This window comes from Gopherus evgoodei, chromosome 10 (assembly GCF_007399415.2).
Source record: "Gopherus evgoodei ecotype Sinaloan lineage chromosome 10, rGopEvg1_v1.p, whole genome shotgun sequence".
NCBI classification, from domain to species: Eukaryota; Metazoa; Chordata; order Testudines; family Testudinidae; genus Gopherus; species Gopherus evgoodei.
Window position 1 is genome coordinate 41,071,797 of NC_044331.1, and position 17,005 is coordinate 41,088,801.

The 17,005-nt window shown below is 54.7% G+C and overlaps 1 protein-coding gene and 1 long non-coding RNA gene across 3 annotated transcripts in view; one reads left to right on the forward strand and one right to left on the reverse strand.

The window, feature by feature from the left end:
- Window positions 1–2,697: 2,697 nt before the first annotated feature.
- Window positions 2,698–9,220, forward strand: LOC115658473. Its single transcript, XR_004002298.1, has 3 exons — window positions 2,698–3,032; window positions 8,015–8,018; window positions 9,209–9,220. It is a non-coding gene; the product is annotated as an uncharacterized LOC115658473 (long non-coding RNA).
- A 5,144-nt stretch (window positions 9,221–14,364) lies between these two features.
- The window catches only part of RBPMS2 (RNA binding protein, mRNA processing factor 2), a 52,657-nt gene continuing 50,016 nt past the window's right edge, over window positions 14,365–17,005 (reverse strand). For both annotated transcript variants that reach the window (XR_004002297.1, XM_030577460.1), the window contains 2 exons: window positions 16,392–16,461; window positions 14,365–15,623 (listed from right to left, as the gene is read on the reverse strand). Coding sequence is in view for 1 of the 2 variants with exons in the window: in XM_030577460.1 (XP_030433320.1) it covers window positions 16,399–16,461 (63 nt within the window). In the remaining variant the exon portion in view is untranslated. The remainder of the gene's footprint in view (window positions 15,624–16,391; window positions 16,462–17,005) is intronic.

Genomic DNA, 17,005 nt, shown 5'->3' on the forward strand with positions numbered 1-17,005 from the left:
CTGGCAAGTGCTCAGGGACCGCTAGAGATTACTGTTATTCAGGCAATTTACAAACACAGCAGTTGCAAAATCCTGCCTGTCTGCAAGAGCACCCGAGATCTGGCAGCCTCCTGCCAGGGGGGTAGTGGGCAGTGCCAGAACTAGCTTTCCCAGCACCAGGCCCAGCTTTTCTGGTCACACATTGACTGTCTGAGGTCCAAGGTCTCCCTGAGAGCAGAGGTTGCAGTAGGGAGGTGAACGCAGGGTCACGCTCCCATACAACATACCACCAGATGGCAGCTCTGGCCCACCTGATGGCGAGGCACACGCCGCTGGGACTGGCTAGCCAAATGGTCAGCAAGCAGCCAGTATTGGGGGCTGGGTCATGTGCTCAGTGCCAAGCCCATCTGCCTCCTCCCTATCAAGAACTCAGGGATTTGCCACTGCCTGCCCCGCAGCTCCCAGAAGGGCAATGCAGCCTCTGTCCCACTCACAGAAGGCCACCTGTGTGATGAAGTGGAACTGTTCTTAATGTTCCCTCTGAATACTGTGTGGGTGCCTATGCATTTCTTAAGTCTCCAGTGTGCATAAATGGTGAACACTCTGTATCCTGGCAACAAATGGCTGGGGCCCTTCCCCCCTGCAAAGGAATAGCTAAAGGTGAACAAAGAGATCAGGTGAACACCTGGCCTGGGAAAGAGACAAAGGCCAGAAAGGAGGGGCTGGATGGGGTTGCAATTGGAGCTGACTGGGAATGGGACATGAGGGCAGACAGGATTGTCTGTCTCGCTGGGCCCCAGAATGGACCTGGCTGAGGGGGTCCTGTTCTCTGTACCTACAAGCTCTGTTTTAGACCTTGTTCCTGTCATCTAACAAATCTCTGTTTTACTGGCTGTCTAAGAGTCACGTCTGACTGCGAAGTGGGGGTGCGTGCAGGACCCTCTGGCTTCCCCAGGACCCCGCTTGGGCGAACTTGCTGTGGGAAGCACATGGAGGAACATATGCTGAATGCTCCAAGGAGAGACCCAGGGGGTGAAGGCGTGTGAGCTTCTTGCCCTGAAGACAGTCTGCTCTGAGAGAGGAGGCTCCCCAGAGTCCTGTCTGGCTTTGTGGGGAGCAGTTTCAGAGCATCGCTCGGGGACTCTGTGACAATTGGTGGCAGTGGTGAGATGTATTGCACCCTGTGAATGGCGCTTCTTGCAGTCAGGGCCGGCTCCAGGCACCAGCTTATCAAGCAGGTGCTTGGGGCAGCAACTCCAGAGCGGGGCGGCACTTTCAGGTATTCGGCAGCAATTCGGCGCAGGGTCCCTCACTCCCGCTCGGAGCAAAGGACCTCCCGCTGAATTGCTGCGGATCGAGATCGCGGCTTTTTTCTTTTTTTTTTTTTGGCTGCTTGGGGCGGCAAAACCCTGGAGCCGGCCCTGCTTGCAGTAAGTGACTGGGGACCAGTAAAACAAAAGTGAGATAATGAGGACCAGGCATGCTGAAGGATCAGAGAGGGATGGTTCCAGAGGGCAGTTAACCTCTGGGAGTGTGTGACCAGCTAGAAGGACTGTTGGAGTAACAGGGACCCCCGAGGACTGCAGAGAGCAGTCTCGGGTGGAGGAGCATGCAGCTTGACCCTGGGAAAGAGAAGGACTTTTGCAGGAACAGGGTTTCCCTAGGGATTGCAACGAGCGGTCCTAGAGGCCAAGGAATCTGAAGCTCAACCCTGGCAAAGAGGTGGTGACCTCAAGAAGGGCTGGCACACCAGGGGTTCTTCCTAGAAACCATGGCGGAGCTGAGAACACACAGGCCTGTGAGTCCAAAGCAACTTGGGAACAGTGAAGTGATGGCCTATCACCATCTCCTCAAGAAGGACATTGTAATCCTGTGCAAAAAGAGAGGGTTACACATTGGGAAGTTCACCAAGGCTCAGTTAATCATGCCGCTGGAGGACAAGGACTGCTCTGCGGAGCAAATTCCTGACCCAGATGGGACTACAAGACGATCTGGAAGCAGCTGGAGCATCAGCCAGGCATCCCCAGGAGTCTGGTCCCCAACCAGATGGGGGTCTTCACGATCGGGTTCCCCATTGGGGGGTTGGACACAGATGGGACTGGAGCTGAGTATGAGAGAGCGAGAGGAGTGTGAGAGAGAGCAAGAGTCCGAGAAAAAGCTGCAGGAAAAGCAACAGCAGCACGGACTGGCGATGGTGAAGCGGAGAGGCATAGGGGGCTTCCCAGGAGTGAGTAGGGATCGACCCTGGGCTGCCAGTTCCGCAGGGAACCTCGACACTAAATTGCTGCCCCTGGTTAAGGAGGGAGGGGATGTGGATGCCCACCACACGGTCTTCAAGCAAGCTGGCGATTTGAATCAGGGGGACCCTGTGGAAAAGCCCCAGTATCTAGTTCCCTTGCTGGGTCCCAAGGCCATAGACACTTTCAGCCAGATGGGTAGGGTGCTGAACAGGCTCCCACTCCTGGCCCCGGCCTATATGTCAGCGTGGAGTCTCCTGGGCTCAGGCCCCTCAGACCCCCAGTGGAAGCAGAAGGTGGTGGTCAATGGGGCGACCTGCCTGGGGTGGCGAGACCCTGGGACAGAGAGAACTGTTGTCAGACCTCGGGTGGTGCAGTTGCAGATGCTGAGGGGCTGTGTGACCTGGGTGAAGGTCCCCGGGATAAAGGCCCTCGCCCTGCATACAGGCCCGGATCTCTGTGAAGACCCAGGAGGGGTCAGGTTGGCTGGTAGTTGGGGTTCTTCAGGATATCAGCTGTGAGGTCCTGTTGGGGGGTGACTGTGTCTCTTTGGGACAGGATCCAGGCCCTGCTCCTGTAACGAGGATTTGAATTTGAATCCAGGGAACCAATTGGCTAAGATGGAAATAGTCAGTGAAAATAAAAATGACCTGGTTGGCAGGAGGGAGGGGCTGCAGGGCTCAGGATACCTGCCCACCTGTAACCAGACCCCTGGGGCTGAGTGGGAGGGAGAGATGCTCCCCGCCCCCCTGCACACCAGAGATGGGGCTCACTCTGGCTCTGATGCTGTAAGGAGAGCAGAGAGCTCCATGCCTGGTCCAGATGTGTTGCTGGGAAGTGATTACACAGCAGGGAGGAAGCTACTAGGGACCGAGCTCAGGGGGGCTGTGACCTCAGGCCCAGACAGCGAGAGGGAGCAGGTCCCACTCCCTTCCCCAGTAGCTGAATTCCAAACTGAGCTGCGGAAGGATCCCTCCTTGGAAAAGCTAAGGGAACTTGCTGGCCACAACGCTGCAAACCCCCTTGGGGAAGGCTGCAGGGACAAAGTCCTGTGGGAGAAGGGATTCCTGTACCAGGAATGGGCTCCCCAAGGGGAAGTAGAACTGTGGGGAATCAGGAGGCAGCTGGTGGTGCCCCAGGAATCCATGGGGGTCTTCCCTTTCGAGCTTCTGGATGGGAGGAAAGAGGGAACCCCTGGACCTGAAAAGGAAGGATTGGAAGGAGAAGGGGAAAGACCCCCTGGGGGATCTCTTCCCTGAGGTGGGAGCCAATCTCCCCATCAGGTGTTCCCCATTCAAAGTCACTGGGAAAACAGCCCAGAACCTGGAGAGAGAGGTCAAGGACCTGCTGGCTTTAGATGTGATCCAGGCGTTCAACAGCCCACAGGCCTCACCTAGGCCTGGGGAGATTCTAGACAAGCTGAGGGGGATGGAGAACGTGGCCCTAGCTTACATCGATGACATGTGTCTTTAGTCATACCTGGGAGGAACACGTGTCCCAGGTGAAAAGGATGCTGGGTTGCCTCAAGAAGGCAGGACTGATGGTAAAAGTCGAAAAGGGCAAGGTGGAGATGATCAGAGATTTGCCCATTCCCCAGACCAAGAAACAAGTCCAGGCCTTTATCAGGAAGGTGGGGTGTTACCAGAGATTTATACACATTAGCCCCCTAGCTGCCCCCATCCCTGAGCTATGTGAGAGGGGTAATCCAGACAAGATGCTCTGGACCAAGCAGTGCCAGAGGGCTCTCTGTATACTGAAGGAGACTCTAATCCAGGGCGCCGGTGAATCTGGTAAACCCAGACTTTGCCAAGCCTTTTGCAGTGTTCACTGACGCCTCAGACACAGGGCTGGGCACGGTGCTGATGCAAGCCGATGTTGAGGGGGGGAGACACCTCATCGAGTACCTGAGCAAGAAACTGCTGCCCGTAGAGCAGAACTATGCGGCCTCAGAGAAGAAATGCCTAGCCATGGTGCAGGCCCTTAGAAAGCTGCAGCTGTATCTATGTGGATGGCGCTTTACTGTGTATACTGACCACTGTCCTCCAATGTGGCGTCAAATGCCAGGGGCTGATGCCGAGCTGCTGGAGACAGAGACACCTGTTCAGAGGGTGGCGAAGGTCAAGATGGAGGCTCTTAACCAAGGGAGCCCGAATTGCAGCCCTCCAAACTGGATCGTTGGGATAAGACCCAATCTAAGTTTAAACCCCAGGTGTATTGGGGTGGCAAAAGGGTACAGGCCACATAAACCTTCCCACATGCAGCCTGCAAGCACCATCAAGCACAAGAGACCCACGGGAGAGTGTGAAACTGGGAGGGCCTGGTGTAATTCCCACCAAGGAATGGGAGAGATGATGGGGCATCCATGGGAATGTTGGTGAGTTTGAACTTCCCCAGGTCACTGGCTAAAGTGACCTTGCTCAGTTCAGTCTCCAAGGAGGGAGAGATGTGATGAAGTGGGACTGTTCTTAATGTTTCCTCTGAATACTGTGTGTGCGCCTCAGTTTCCCCAATGCATTTCTTAAGTCTCAAGTGTGAATAAATGGCCAACACTCTGTAGCCTGGCAACAAATGGCTGGGGACCTTCCCCCCAGCAAGAGGATAGCTAAAGGTGAACAAAGAGATCAGGTGACCTCGTGGTCGGGAAAAAGACAAAGGCCAGAAAGGAGGGGCTGGAGGGGGTTGCAGCTGGAGCTGGCTGGGGATGGGAAGTGAGGGCAGACGGGGTTGTCTGGCTCACTGGGCCCCAGAATGGACCTGGCTGAGGGGTCTTGTTCTCTGTACCTACAAGCTCTGTTTTAGACCTTGTTCCTGTCATCTAATAAACCTCTGTTTTACTGGCTGACTAAGAGTCACATCTGACTGCAAAGTGGGGGTGCAGGACCCTCTGGCTTACCCAGGACACCGCCCTGGGTTGACTCGCTGTGGGAAGCACACGGAGGGGCATATGCTGAATGCTCCAAGGAGAAACTTATGGGGTGAAGCTGTGTGAGTTTCTTGCCCTGAAGACAGTCTGCTCCAAGGGAGAGGAGGCTCCCCTGAGTCCTGACTGGCTTTGTGGGGAGCAGTTCCAGAGCATTGCCCAGGGACTCCATGACAGCCTGCAGCCAAGGGCCAATGCGAGTGAGCCCAGCTCCCTCTCCCAGCTGCCCCAAACCAACATAAAGGCTTCTTGTCCCATTGCATCCTGCCCAGCCCAGGCTACTGCTGCCCTTTGTCCTCCAGGAGGTGCCAGGTGTCTATGTGTGGCCCTGGAGTCTGTTCAGAGCAAGCAGGGGTTGGGGGGTGTCAAGTGAGCTGGGTGCATCTGTCCCCCTAGTGCTCACTGTAGGGCCACTCACTGCAGGGTGTGGACCAGCAGTAGGGTCAGGGTGGCGCTCAGCAGTTGGGCAGCCACAGGGCCGGGACAGAGAAAGCAGATGTGGGGCTGGGATGGGGCAGGCTGGGGCTTGTCTTGAGGGAGGTGTTCACGGTACTAGCCGGGCCTGATGCTGTTTCACCCCCAAATTGCTGCCCCTCACCCTGGCACCCGATGCCCATCCCCAGGTCCCTCCTGCATCAGCTGTTCTGTGCCTGTCTGCCTGGCCTAGGGCGGCCCACAGGCAAAGGCACCAGCCAATCCCCTCCGAGCTCAAAGCCGCTACCGTGGCACAGAAAGGTGCCCAGCACAAGAGCAGCAGAAGAACGAGGTGCTGCTGGTCAGGGAGCCCCGCCTGGAGCGTACACCCAGCAAAGGAGTGGGCAGCCAGGCGGTAGCTGCATCTCCATGAGCCCTCAGTGCAGGCATCTCCTTCGCTCAGCGCGCATGCCAGGCCATTTGGATAACTCAGCTGCCTGTAGTGCCAGTGTGGCTCTGGGGGGGCCTGGCAGGTAGTACTGCCCCACCCATGGTTCTTCCCCCATCCTGCCCCCAGCAGTAGGCAGCAGGCCCTTGATCACAAACACACGTGCACACGTATACACCTCGTCTGTAACACACTGGGCAAAGGTAGGACACAAGGCAAGAAACAGACACCAACTGCCAGGGCTGGCAGCGTTCCCCAGTTTAGTGTGACTCTCGCAATATTTGAGGTGTTTCCTAAATCCCCAGCTCCTGGAGGCAAGTGATGACAGGAAAATCTCAGCTTTCCTGTTAAAAAAAGGAAGTCTTTGCCCTGGTGGCTGCAGAGAAAGGTTTGAAAAACATGACCTGAAAGCTCAGAAACCAGCTGGCAATGGACGAGAGCCTCACGCTCCCTGTAGTTATAAAAGCTTGTGATTTTAGCCAGTTGTGTGATTTCTGCGGCCCTGGCTTGTGAATTTTGGGCACATGGAGGTTTCCTTGCCAAGACCCCTGCTTTGGCAGCAGATTCTTCACAGCCTCAGGAACAGTAGTCTGGATTTCCCCTTGGCACTGCTGCTGACCTTCTCAGAGCTGTGCCCATCAGAGCTCCCCTGCCAGCTGTGCCCAGGGACAGGAGGAGGAGGCTGTTAAAGTGACAGGGATGTGCCACCTAGTCCAGATTTCACTGACCATCCCCAGCACCCAGCTGGAGAGCAGCCCCTGCCGCTGCCCAGCGGGAGTCTCACAGGCTCCTGTGGGGCAGACTGAGCCAGAGCCCTTCAGGGCAGGAATCAGCACCACCACCAGGGCAGGGGAAAGAGAGCCAGGAGGAGCCAGAGCTGCTGGGATGTGCTAGAATGGCCCCTGCCCAGGAGAGACCCCATGGGGGGTGAGGGGAGGGACTGCACAGCCACAGTCACTGCTGTACCCACCCTAAGGGAGAGGGTCAGTGCCCAGCCACACAGAGACAAGGCCAGGCAGGGGCAGCCTGTGATCTTCACACACAGGGAAGGGCACACGCACGCACACACACTCACACACAGGGAGGGGCACGCACACGCGCACACACACACACGGAGAGGCATGCACGCACACACACACATACACAGAGGGAGGGAGGGACATGCACGCACACACACACACACACACACACACAGGGAAGGAGGGGCATACAGGCACACACACGCCCTGGGAGGGGCTGGGTCAGCCTGAGCACACAGACACAGGGTGGGGCTGGGTCAGTGCCTGCACACACACGGAGGGGGTGGGTCAGCACACACACACACACACACACACACACAGGGGGTGGGTCAGCGTGTGCACACAGGGAGGTGGTAGGTCAGTGCCTGCACACACACACACAGGGAAGGGGTAGGTCAGCGTGTGCACACACAGGGAGGGGGTAGGTCAGTGCCTGCACGCGCACACACACACACGGAGAGGGAGGGTCAGCGCACATACAGGGCGGGGCAGGTCAGCGTGTGCACACACGGAGAGGGTAGGTAGGCACACACACACGCACACAGGGTGGTATTGGGTCAGCGTGTGCACACACATGGAAGGGATGGGTCAGTGCACACACACACCGAGTGGGGGTGGGTCAGCATGTGCACACACAGGGAGGGGGTGGGTCAGTGCCTGCACACACACATACAGGGAAGGGGTAGGTCAGCGTGTGCACACACATGGAGGGGGTTGGTCAGCGCACACACACACAGGGTGGGGGTGGGTCAGCGCACGCAGACACACACACACAGGGTGAGGTTAGGTCAGCGTGCGCACACATACACACTCGCAATTTCTACAACAGCCACAGCCGAGGAGTGCTTGGAGCAGCCGTGACCTACTTCGGCGGCAGCACAGGCTGGGCTGGGTCCCTGTGTAAAAGCTGACTAGCACTGGGTGTCAATTATTTATGGCCCAGGCCATGTTAATGCATGTGCTAAAGGTTTTTTTAAATCTTCTCTATAATTTAAAGCCCCGTAGCCCAGCAGCACTGGCCCCCAGCTCTCCTCTGGGAGGCTTTCCACTTAGGTGAGCAAAGCTGAGACGTGGCTGGATCTGGCAGCCAGACGGAGGGGAGAGGAGGTGAGGAGAAAGGCTTATCACAAACCCAGCCAGAGACTTGAGCAGGGAAGAGCTCTTGAGTGTCAGGGGAGGCTCTGGGGCAGGCCCTGAGAACCCAGCCGAGTGACAAAACCGGCCCATTCCAGGGGCAGGGCTAAGGGCCCCAGAGCCAACCTTAGGAGAGGTTGGGGGGGCACAGCCTCCCAGGGCAAGGGAAGGAGGTTGAATCAGTGATGTGTGGCCCTCAATGCAGCGGGCAAGGTCCTGGTGGGTGGGGTACTAGCATCAACCACTTCGCTCCTGGAAGGGAAGGGAAAGGAAGGGGCCCATTGCAGGCTCCCCAGAGCTCTCTTCCTCCAGCACTGCCAGCCAAGGCCCCAGCCCACATCCCTGCTGCTGCTCACTTTCAGGAGGATACAGCAGAGTGGAGGGGTTTGGTCTCCTGGCCTCGTGCTTGGCCTAGCCCCTGGGTCCCCAGGGTATGCTGATCTCAGCTGCAAGGAGCTGCCCCCAGCCCCACCTTCCGGCCCATTGCAGAAGGTGAAGCAGCTCTAAAGGCCCAGCCAAGCAGGGAGCCAGGGAGGGAGGGAGGTCACTCAGAGACATTTGCTCAGGCTGCTCTGCTTGGAGCTTGCCTGCATATATATACCTGCCCCTGGAAATTTCCACTGCATGCATCTGACAAAGTGGGTATTCACCCACGAAAGCTCATGCTCCAAAACATCTGTTAGTCTATAAGGTGCCACAGGATTCTTTGCTGCTTTTACAGATCCAGACTAACACGGCTACCCCTCTGATACTGCTCGGAGCTGTTTCTCCTGCCCAGCGGACCTCAGCGTGAGCCAATTCCCAGGCATCGTGGCCAGAAGGGCTATTTTTAGAGCTGACTTTTTAAACTCCTTGGTTCTGCTTGTTGCCTTTATTAAGCTGCCTGGCTCTGCCCTTGGAGAGCTGGGCCCTGCTCTGGGAGGGAGAGAGAGAGAGAGAGAAAAAAAACAAGTCCAAGAAGCCACAACCTTTGCAGGAGGAAGCAGAGCCATCAGCGGGCACAGCTGGTTGTGAGATCAGAGCCATCACATGGCTTGCTGGGGACCAAGGTTGCCAGCACAGGGACAGCTCAGCCAGCAGCCTGCACAGAGCCACCTAGAGCCACTGAAGGGCAGCATGGGCCCACAGCAGGAGCTAGCCCAGCTAAAGGCCAGGAGGGTCCAGTCCCCTCCCCTCCTGTGGCCAGCCATTAAATGCTCCCTCCCAGCTCGTGCTAGTAGTGGTGATGCTACCCCTGTGCTCTAGCAATGAAGATACCCACAGGCACTAAGTGCTGCCCCTGCTGGGGCTAAGCACCTGCCACTCCACTCACCACTGAGCTGTGCCACAGCAAAGGGGAAGGGAGACCAACCCCAGCCAGCTACACCACCCCACCAGTGGCTAACTCGCAGAACAGGAGGCCTCCTTTTGCCCCACACCACTGTTGCTGGGACACCATGGGGCACCTTGGCGGTCCCCTCTCCCCCACAGGCCCACCCTAGCATGGGATTCTAGCAGCTCCAGGAGCAAGGGAAGGAGCTGGTCCAGCTGCACACAGCTACCCCAGAGCAACCATCTTGCAGCTGGGAATTGGCTCACAGCTAGGCTTGGAAGGTCCATGCAGCATGGGGTGAGCAAGGCCACCCCCCACACACCCACCCCCTCCCTATCAGCTGCAGGGCCTCTTTCTCCTCCAGTTGAAGGGATCTGGAGTGATCACTTCCACCTGCCTGGCTCTTTCATCATTTATTCATAGGAACATACCTCTCCGTTCAGAGCTCGGCGTGATGTGCCACTGGCCCCCAGAGTGGCCCTGAGCCTGTGCAGGCAGAGGGGGAGGGCTGCCCATTCTGCCAGCCTAACAGCAAGAGCTGGTGTTGACTGGAAGCCCACCATGCAGCACTGGCCTCACCCTTGCTAGCTCCTAGAGCGCTCACCCAGCTGGCTTCTGCAATCACAGCAACCCTTTAAACAGGGGGTGGATGGGAAATATTGGAAGATGGAAGGGGCCTGCCAGGTGCCTTGCTGCAAAGAGCCAGTCACCCAGCACACTCTGCTCCCCAAGTCAGGAGCACAGCAACATAGGAGTGGAAGCCTTCCAGCCGAGCCCCTCTTGGCAGCTGATCAGAGCATCAGCACTCAGTTGCTGGAATCCCAGAGCAACCAGGGTGGGCCAGGCTCTTCTGCTCAAGCAGCTCTGCTTTTGGCTAAGATCTCAGGTTAGTCTAGCTGTAGGTCACATCTGAGTCAGTGTTCAATGGCTGGGCCAGTAGCAAAGGTTGAAGTGAAGGGAGAAGTGAGCAGCTGCTAACAACATGGGACTGGGTCCAGCACATGCCCTGGGCTGCCAGACTAACGCTGCCTTGTACAGACTTTGCTATGGCTGCAGCCTCTTGTCCTCTTCCCTTCCTTGCCTTCTGGAGCTCTGCATTACCACGGCATAGAGCAAGGGCCTGGCAGCTGAGCCAACCAGCTCACACTCCTTTGCTCCAGCATGAGTACTCACGAGGAGTACGACCACAGGCAGCAGTGGAGGATGTTTTCCTTCTATGGAGATCTCTGCTTTCCCGTCCTACTCAGGAAAAACAGCAAAACATTGACAGCCAAGGGAGAACCCTTCCTATCCTCAGCAGAAGGCTGGAGAGCAGCCTCGCCTCGTGAGGAGGCACTCAGAGAGCAGCAAAATGGATGAGAGCTTCTGATTAACTTAGAGGTGGTGACAAGCAGAAGTTGTCCCCTAAAAAGGTATTACCTCTCTCACACACACACCCCTTGTCACTACTAGCCAGGGACCAACAGGGTAACAAAACTGCCTCTGACTGCTACAGGCAGACAGCACTTCAGCCAGGCCACGACTGCTCCTCTCCAGCAGCAGAGGCTAAAACCAGAGCCATGTGGAGCAAGGGAAGGAGGCATGGGCAGCTTGTGCTGAGCAGCAGGCAAAGTGCTTGCATGATGCACTTTGGAGGAGCATGTCAACAACCAGGAAAACTTCAGAAGCAGCACCTGGCCAGGACAAAACAGCCAAGCCCTTTAGTCCTGGGGAGAGCATATCTAGGGCCAGCTGTTACTCTAGCCCTGGGAAATGCCAGTAAGGGTCAGGGGGGAAGACAGATTTATAGAAGCCAAAGGAATGACTCAAGGGGGGTGGAAAGGGGTAGGCTCCACATTGCAGATGTAAGCAGAGTCAGGATGAGCTCTACCCTGACATCTGGTGGAAAGAATTTCAGAGAGTGTATTTGCATAAGCACGCCTACCCCATCCCAGGCTGCCGAGCTGTGGGACTGTGTTGTGACAAATACCTCAGTTGGGTGGTACTTGCTAGACAAGGGACATGGGTTCCAAAACCCAGTCAATTGAGAGAGGCTGGGGACAGGTGTCTGTGCCTGGTGGTGTGGCTGCCTTGTGGAGCCAGAAGCACCAGTTCCCCCCCCTCCTCTCTCCACTGTAGAATGTCAGAGTTGATTTTTTTTATTCCCTCAAGAATCTAGATACAGGTTACTGAGCTGAACTCACTTTGGGCTAATGGTGCACTAGCACTGGGGCTCCCCTACTAAGAGCTGAGATCACTAAGAGTTGAACTCACTAAAGAGCTGAAAGCACTGAGTACTGTGCTAACTAGTGGGGGAGCCTAAAGCTACACGGTAGAACAGAGCAGCTGGCGGAGTGAAGCAGTTTGTGGGGATGGCTGGAGTGGATCACGGGACAGCTGGTGGAGCGAAGCGGCTGGCAGAGTGGAATAGCTGTGGGATAGGTGGAGTGGTCCACAGAGCGAGCAGAGCCGAGCAGTTTGCAGGGAGAACTGGAACAGCTCATGGAGCAAAGCTGTTTGTGAGGACGGCTGGAGGAGCAGAGTGGAGCAGCTGGTAAAGCGGAGCAGTTTGTGGAGAAGGCGGAAGCAGGACCCACGGAGAGGCAGGGCAGTTGGCCCCAGACCACATAAGGTGCCCCTTTCTACCCCGACTGGGGGGAGGGACCTCTACAGATAAACTCTCGACCTCTGGGGTGGCATTAACCAGAGACTTTTGGGTTGTTGGACTTTGGGGTGATTGGACTTAAAACCCTAAGGGAAAAAAGGACATTGCCAAACGTACTTGGAGGTGGGTTTTTGTTTATGGTTTGTGTTATAACCCTGTTTGTGGTGTTTCTCCAATGGGATGCCGCATTGATTCCTTCCTTTATTAAAGATTTTGCTATACTCAGACTCCGTGCTTGCGAGAGGGGAAGTATTGCCTCCTAGAGGTGCCCAGGGGGGTGTGGTATGTGGGTGTCCCAGGTCACTGGGTGGGGGCTTAAGTCAGTTATGCATTGTGTTACTGAAATGGAACCCGTGGATACTGAACCTGGCCCTTGTTGCTGCCAACTCAGAGAGGCAGAAGGGTTACATATACATCTTCGGATTCACACAGCAAGCAGCTGGGGGAAGTGTTTGACCTCATCCAACCCATGCCAAGAGCAGAGAGCCTGACGTACAAGTAGCAAAGGAAATGTCTCCTTTTGCCTCTGACTGGGGTGTGAGCTAGACTTGAAAGCTTCAGGATACACAGACCAAAGCCCCTAGAGTCATCCTGAGATAGGTCTCAGCCAGTGCTTCTATGCAAGACCTGGTCAGGTCAGGGCCTGAAGCATCTACAAAAGGGATGAAGGAGAGGAGAGGAGCCTTGGGAACGAGGAAGTCCCTCTGACCTAGGAGAAGCTATGCTGTACACATAGCAGGGCTGTGAAGACAATATAGGCGGTGAGGTGAAGTATCGCCATCCAGGCAGGCTCTGACACTGAGTGAAGCAGCAGGTCACTGACTGAGCAAGATGATGACCCTTTGCAGACATCAGCCAGGGTCTCCTAGAGTGGGTAGAAAGGTGCCTACTCAGTGCCCTTGCCTTGGTACAGCACATGCTGAATTTGACTGGGAGGGGCAGGCTGGAGGATTTCTGCTAGAGGGAGTCCCAGCATGTCATCACAAGACCCAGGAGACACTTGGTGACAGTAGAAAAGGCCAGCTCTAGGTTTTTTTGTTGCCCCAAGCAAAAAAGTTTGGCTACCCCCCCAGCCCTAGGCCCTCTTCCCCCACCCACACCTCCTGCCACCCCAGCCCTGGGCTCCCCCCTGCACAAATGTGACCTCTTTGTTCACCACAGCAATCCCCATTTACACTTGCAGTGGGGAAATCAAACGATTTCTCCTATTTTTATTTAACTTTAGTAGATGTCTCATCCCCACCCTGTCCCTTGCAACCTCATCTTTAGTGCTCCAAATGCACATGGAAAGTACAGGGATGGGGATCTAGTAAAGAGGGTTCAGGCAGAGGAACAGGTGTAGGGGCTCGACAGCTGCTTCCCCAGCCCCATGCAGGCAGAGATGAGAGGATGGACACTGAACCCCCAGGTGCCTGAGCTGTGAGGGGTCCCCTGGCAGGGCAGCATCCCCAGTTTCCCTGCTTGGAGCTAGGCCCTACCTCTCCCTGCCCTGCCACTGTGGGGGCCTGGGACAAGCAGCACAGTGTCAAGGCAGGGGAGGTGTGCAGCAGGCTGGGTCTGGGGCAGGGGGGGTGCTAGGGGAAGCTCCGGCTGCCCAGCCACTTGCCCCATCAGCATGTGAGCCAAGATCTGCACCCCCTACCTAGCCCAGCAGCACCCTGCACAGCCCACTGGAGTGGGGAAATGCCATGCTACCCTGGGGAGACTCAAAGCAGCAGCACCCCCCCTCCTCCCTCCCTGCATCCCAGGCCCTGCTTCCCTCCCTCCCTGGCTCCTTCAGCTCCAGGGGATGATGCTCTGGCTCTCCAGCAGCAGGGCTTTGGCCAGGGCCAGCTTCCTGCTTTTTTCCCCACCCCAAGCAAAAAATATATAAGTAAAGTCAGAGTGCCACCCCAAGCCCATGCCTGAGCCAGCCCTGCACTGGAGGCTCCTAGCTTGCAGGGGGAGAAAGTCACTCTAGAGATGGTAAATTTGTTTCTCTGAAAAACCACAATCAAGCTGCTCCCCGTTTGGGTGTGCAAACCAACCCAAGTGCTTTCTGCCACAAGAGAGAAAGTTTGTATGTTTCTACCAGAATGCCTGTTCTGCTACTGACTTGCTGTGACCTTAGAAAGGTCACTCAACCCTAGTGCCTCCCTTTCCTTACCTACGATGGGCATGACAGACCTGCCTCCTATGGATGGTGCAAGACTCCTCTCAGGCTGAGGTGCTTTGAGAGTTCTGGTGCTCAGAAGAAGAAAGACCACAGACAACAGAAAAGAGTCACAGCAGCCTCTGGGTATATTTTTTGCATTTCATATATTATCCAGTTTCACATTCTCATAGGATCAGCAATTCTCTAGCAACTTATTCTCAGAAGTCTTAATACAAGCAAAACAGCCATGGTTTTATATAATACTTAAGCACTTCAATACCAAGCAATAAGATGCTAAAATAAAAAACAAAAATTGCACAGTTTGTTTACTACGCCTGACGGAATCATTGTTACAGAAAAAACTTCTCTTTCAAGCTTAACTAAACATTAACTTATCTTACCGGATTACAGTTTCTCTTCAATAATTGCACACAAAAAACACACAAATTCTTTGATGCATAAATATTTCCTTATTACACATAGTACAAAAATACTCGTACTTTTTGTTCTGAATTCCCATAAGGATAGCTGATTTGGCAACACTGGAATCTCTCCAATCAGAAAGATGTGCGGGGCGGGGGGGAAAGAGAGGAGAGGAGGGAGAAAAAGATATTTTACAGCTGTCCTATATCCAAGTCTGAGGAAAAAACGAACCCTGACTTTAAAAACAAGAGAAGAGACCGGACAGGAAAAGAAACCCAGTGCATTGTACTCTAAACAAACATTTTTCAAATCTTCTGGTCAGACTGGAGAATGCAGGGTGGGGGAGGCGGACAGGAGGGGTGAGACAAGGATAGGATTTTTGAAAGCCAAGTCTTCACAGAAGCAAGATGAAAAACCTTGCTGGATCAATAGTTAGGCCAAGACCTGTTGCTACAGTAACACAAACGCTAGAACAAATGTACACACTCACACATACACAAGTTAAGTGTTTTAAATTCATGCCAGAAAACATGCAAAACTGATTGTCTTTCATTTCCTTCAGCAGAGCTGCATGAAGTTGAGGGCAAGGCAGCCTGAGTATTGCTCTGTACAGCTAGGCCTCATTTGGCACCAGTGTCTTGGTAGGGACAAACCCGTCTGTTACCACCAGGATTGAGTCCCTCCCTCTAGGCTTCAGTGGCACAGGAAGGAGAAACTCAGTCTGGGAATCTGTTAGGAGGGGAGGCGGGGAAGGGAAGGAGAGGACAGGCAGAATGCAGTCCACTGAACTGGGTATGGATATATGCACAGTCTAATGGGGAAGCCCACAATGCCGTACCAGGAGAAATGTGACATTACTGCGGAGTGTCCACAAACCAAACTGATTTTGATGGATCCATTGCTTCATCCCTGGCACATCGCTCCATGGAGAGACAAAGAAGGGAACAAGCCAAGAGACTCTGGAACATAAAAGAGCAATGCTCAGTGTGCCCTGTAATTCATTTACCAGGCCATTGCGATTGGGGCAGTGTGTTCACCCTCATCACAGGACACAGCAAGTGAGGGGCTGCCTCCTTCCTGCTGAGGTGGTAACATTTAGCAGCACTGGAGCTCTGTCCAAGTGTCAGTGTTACCCAGGCACTCATGTTAAGGAGTGGGTCTGGAGAACAGTCATGCTGGACTTGCAGCAGGCATGACAAGACTCAAAGTTTACTATCAGGATCTTCCTTTTTACACACTTACTCTTCATTACCTTTAAGGATTCTCCAAGCCGGCTGCAATCTGAGTGAGCAGATCTGACATTCAGACCCTTAATGCAACACACCTAGGCCAATGTTTAGCATTAATTTGGCCAGTTTCCTATGCAGTCCTTGGGTTGGGGTCAGTATTTACACACCAGCTGTTGGGAACAAGAGAGCCCCAGAACTCACGCAGTTAGAGGAAGACAGAAGAGGAAATTCTGCTACTCTAGTCCCTGCATCATCTAAGCAGGATGCTGTAGGAGACTATGTGTGGGCTATTGAGAATGCTTGCCAGTCTCCACCTGGATGAGAGGCTCTTCCCTCCACACCCCCACAGTGATATATACAAGTCCCACTCAAGGCAGAACAGCAAGGCCAGGCCAGGTTTTCATGCAGTCTGGAGGTCAGGAATGCAAGGATCCAAACAGACAGCAGCACTGTCCCCACAGCACTGGCCCAGGCCCATTTCCAAGCAGACATACTTACTGAAGAACTAACAAAACTGACGAGACTTCCATCCTTGCTGGGTAGCTTCGGAGGGAGGATACCAGCGCATCTGGAAGAGAAAGCCATTCTGCTATTGTGATAACACATTGCACTGAGAGGCTAGAGACAGTTGAATGCCCCTTTGCACCACAGAGCGCCAGTTCCACCCAGCACATGGGGAAGAGTGGCCTCTAGACCAATACCTGGACGCTGTCCCTCAGGAATGCCTGCTGCTCAAGTCTACCATTATGGCTGCATGCTGCTCCACATGCTGAAATCCAGACCCCAGCACCATCAAGGGCTCTTGTACAGTGAGCTCAAGTTACTGAGGGATAAATCAGGCGACTCCTATTCCCATTTTAGGCCCTTTAGCCTAAGAGAGCCTCTTCCCCCATTTAGCACATAAGATTTGGCTTTAGGAATGGGGCCAATATGGAGTTCAGCCAAGATGCAGAAGTTGTCTGAATTTGGACAATCTTAGCTGCCCTGCCCCCCAAACCCAAGAGCATACGTACTGGCAATGCCAGCCTATCAAATACAATAGGAGCATGGCTTGGCATCCAGAATTGTTAGAAGCCATCTTAGTAGGAGCCCACAGTAGGGGCCCTGTCAAA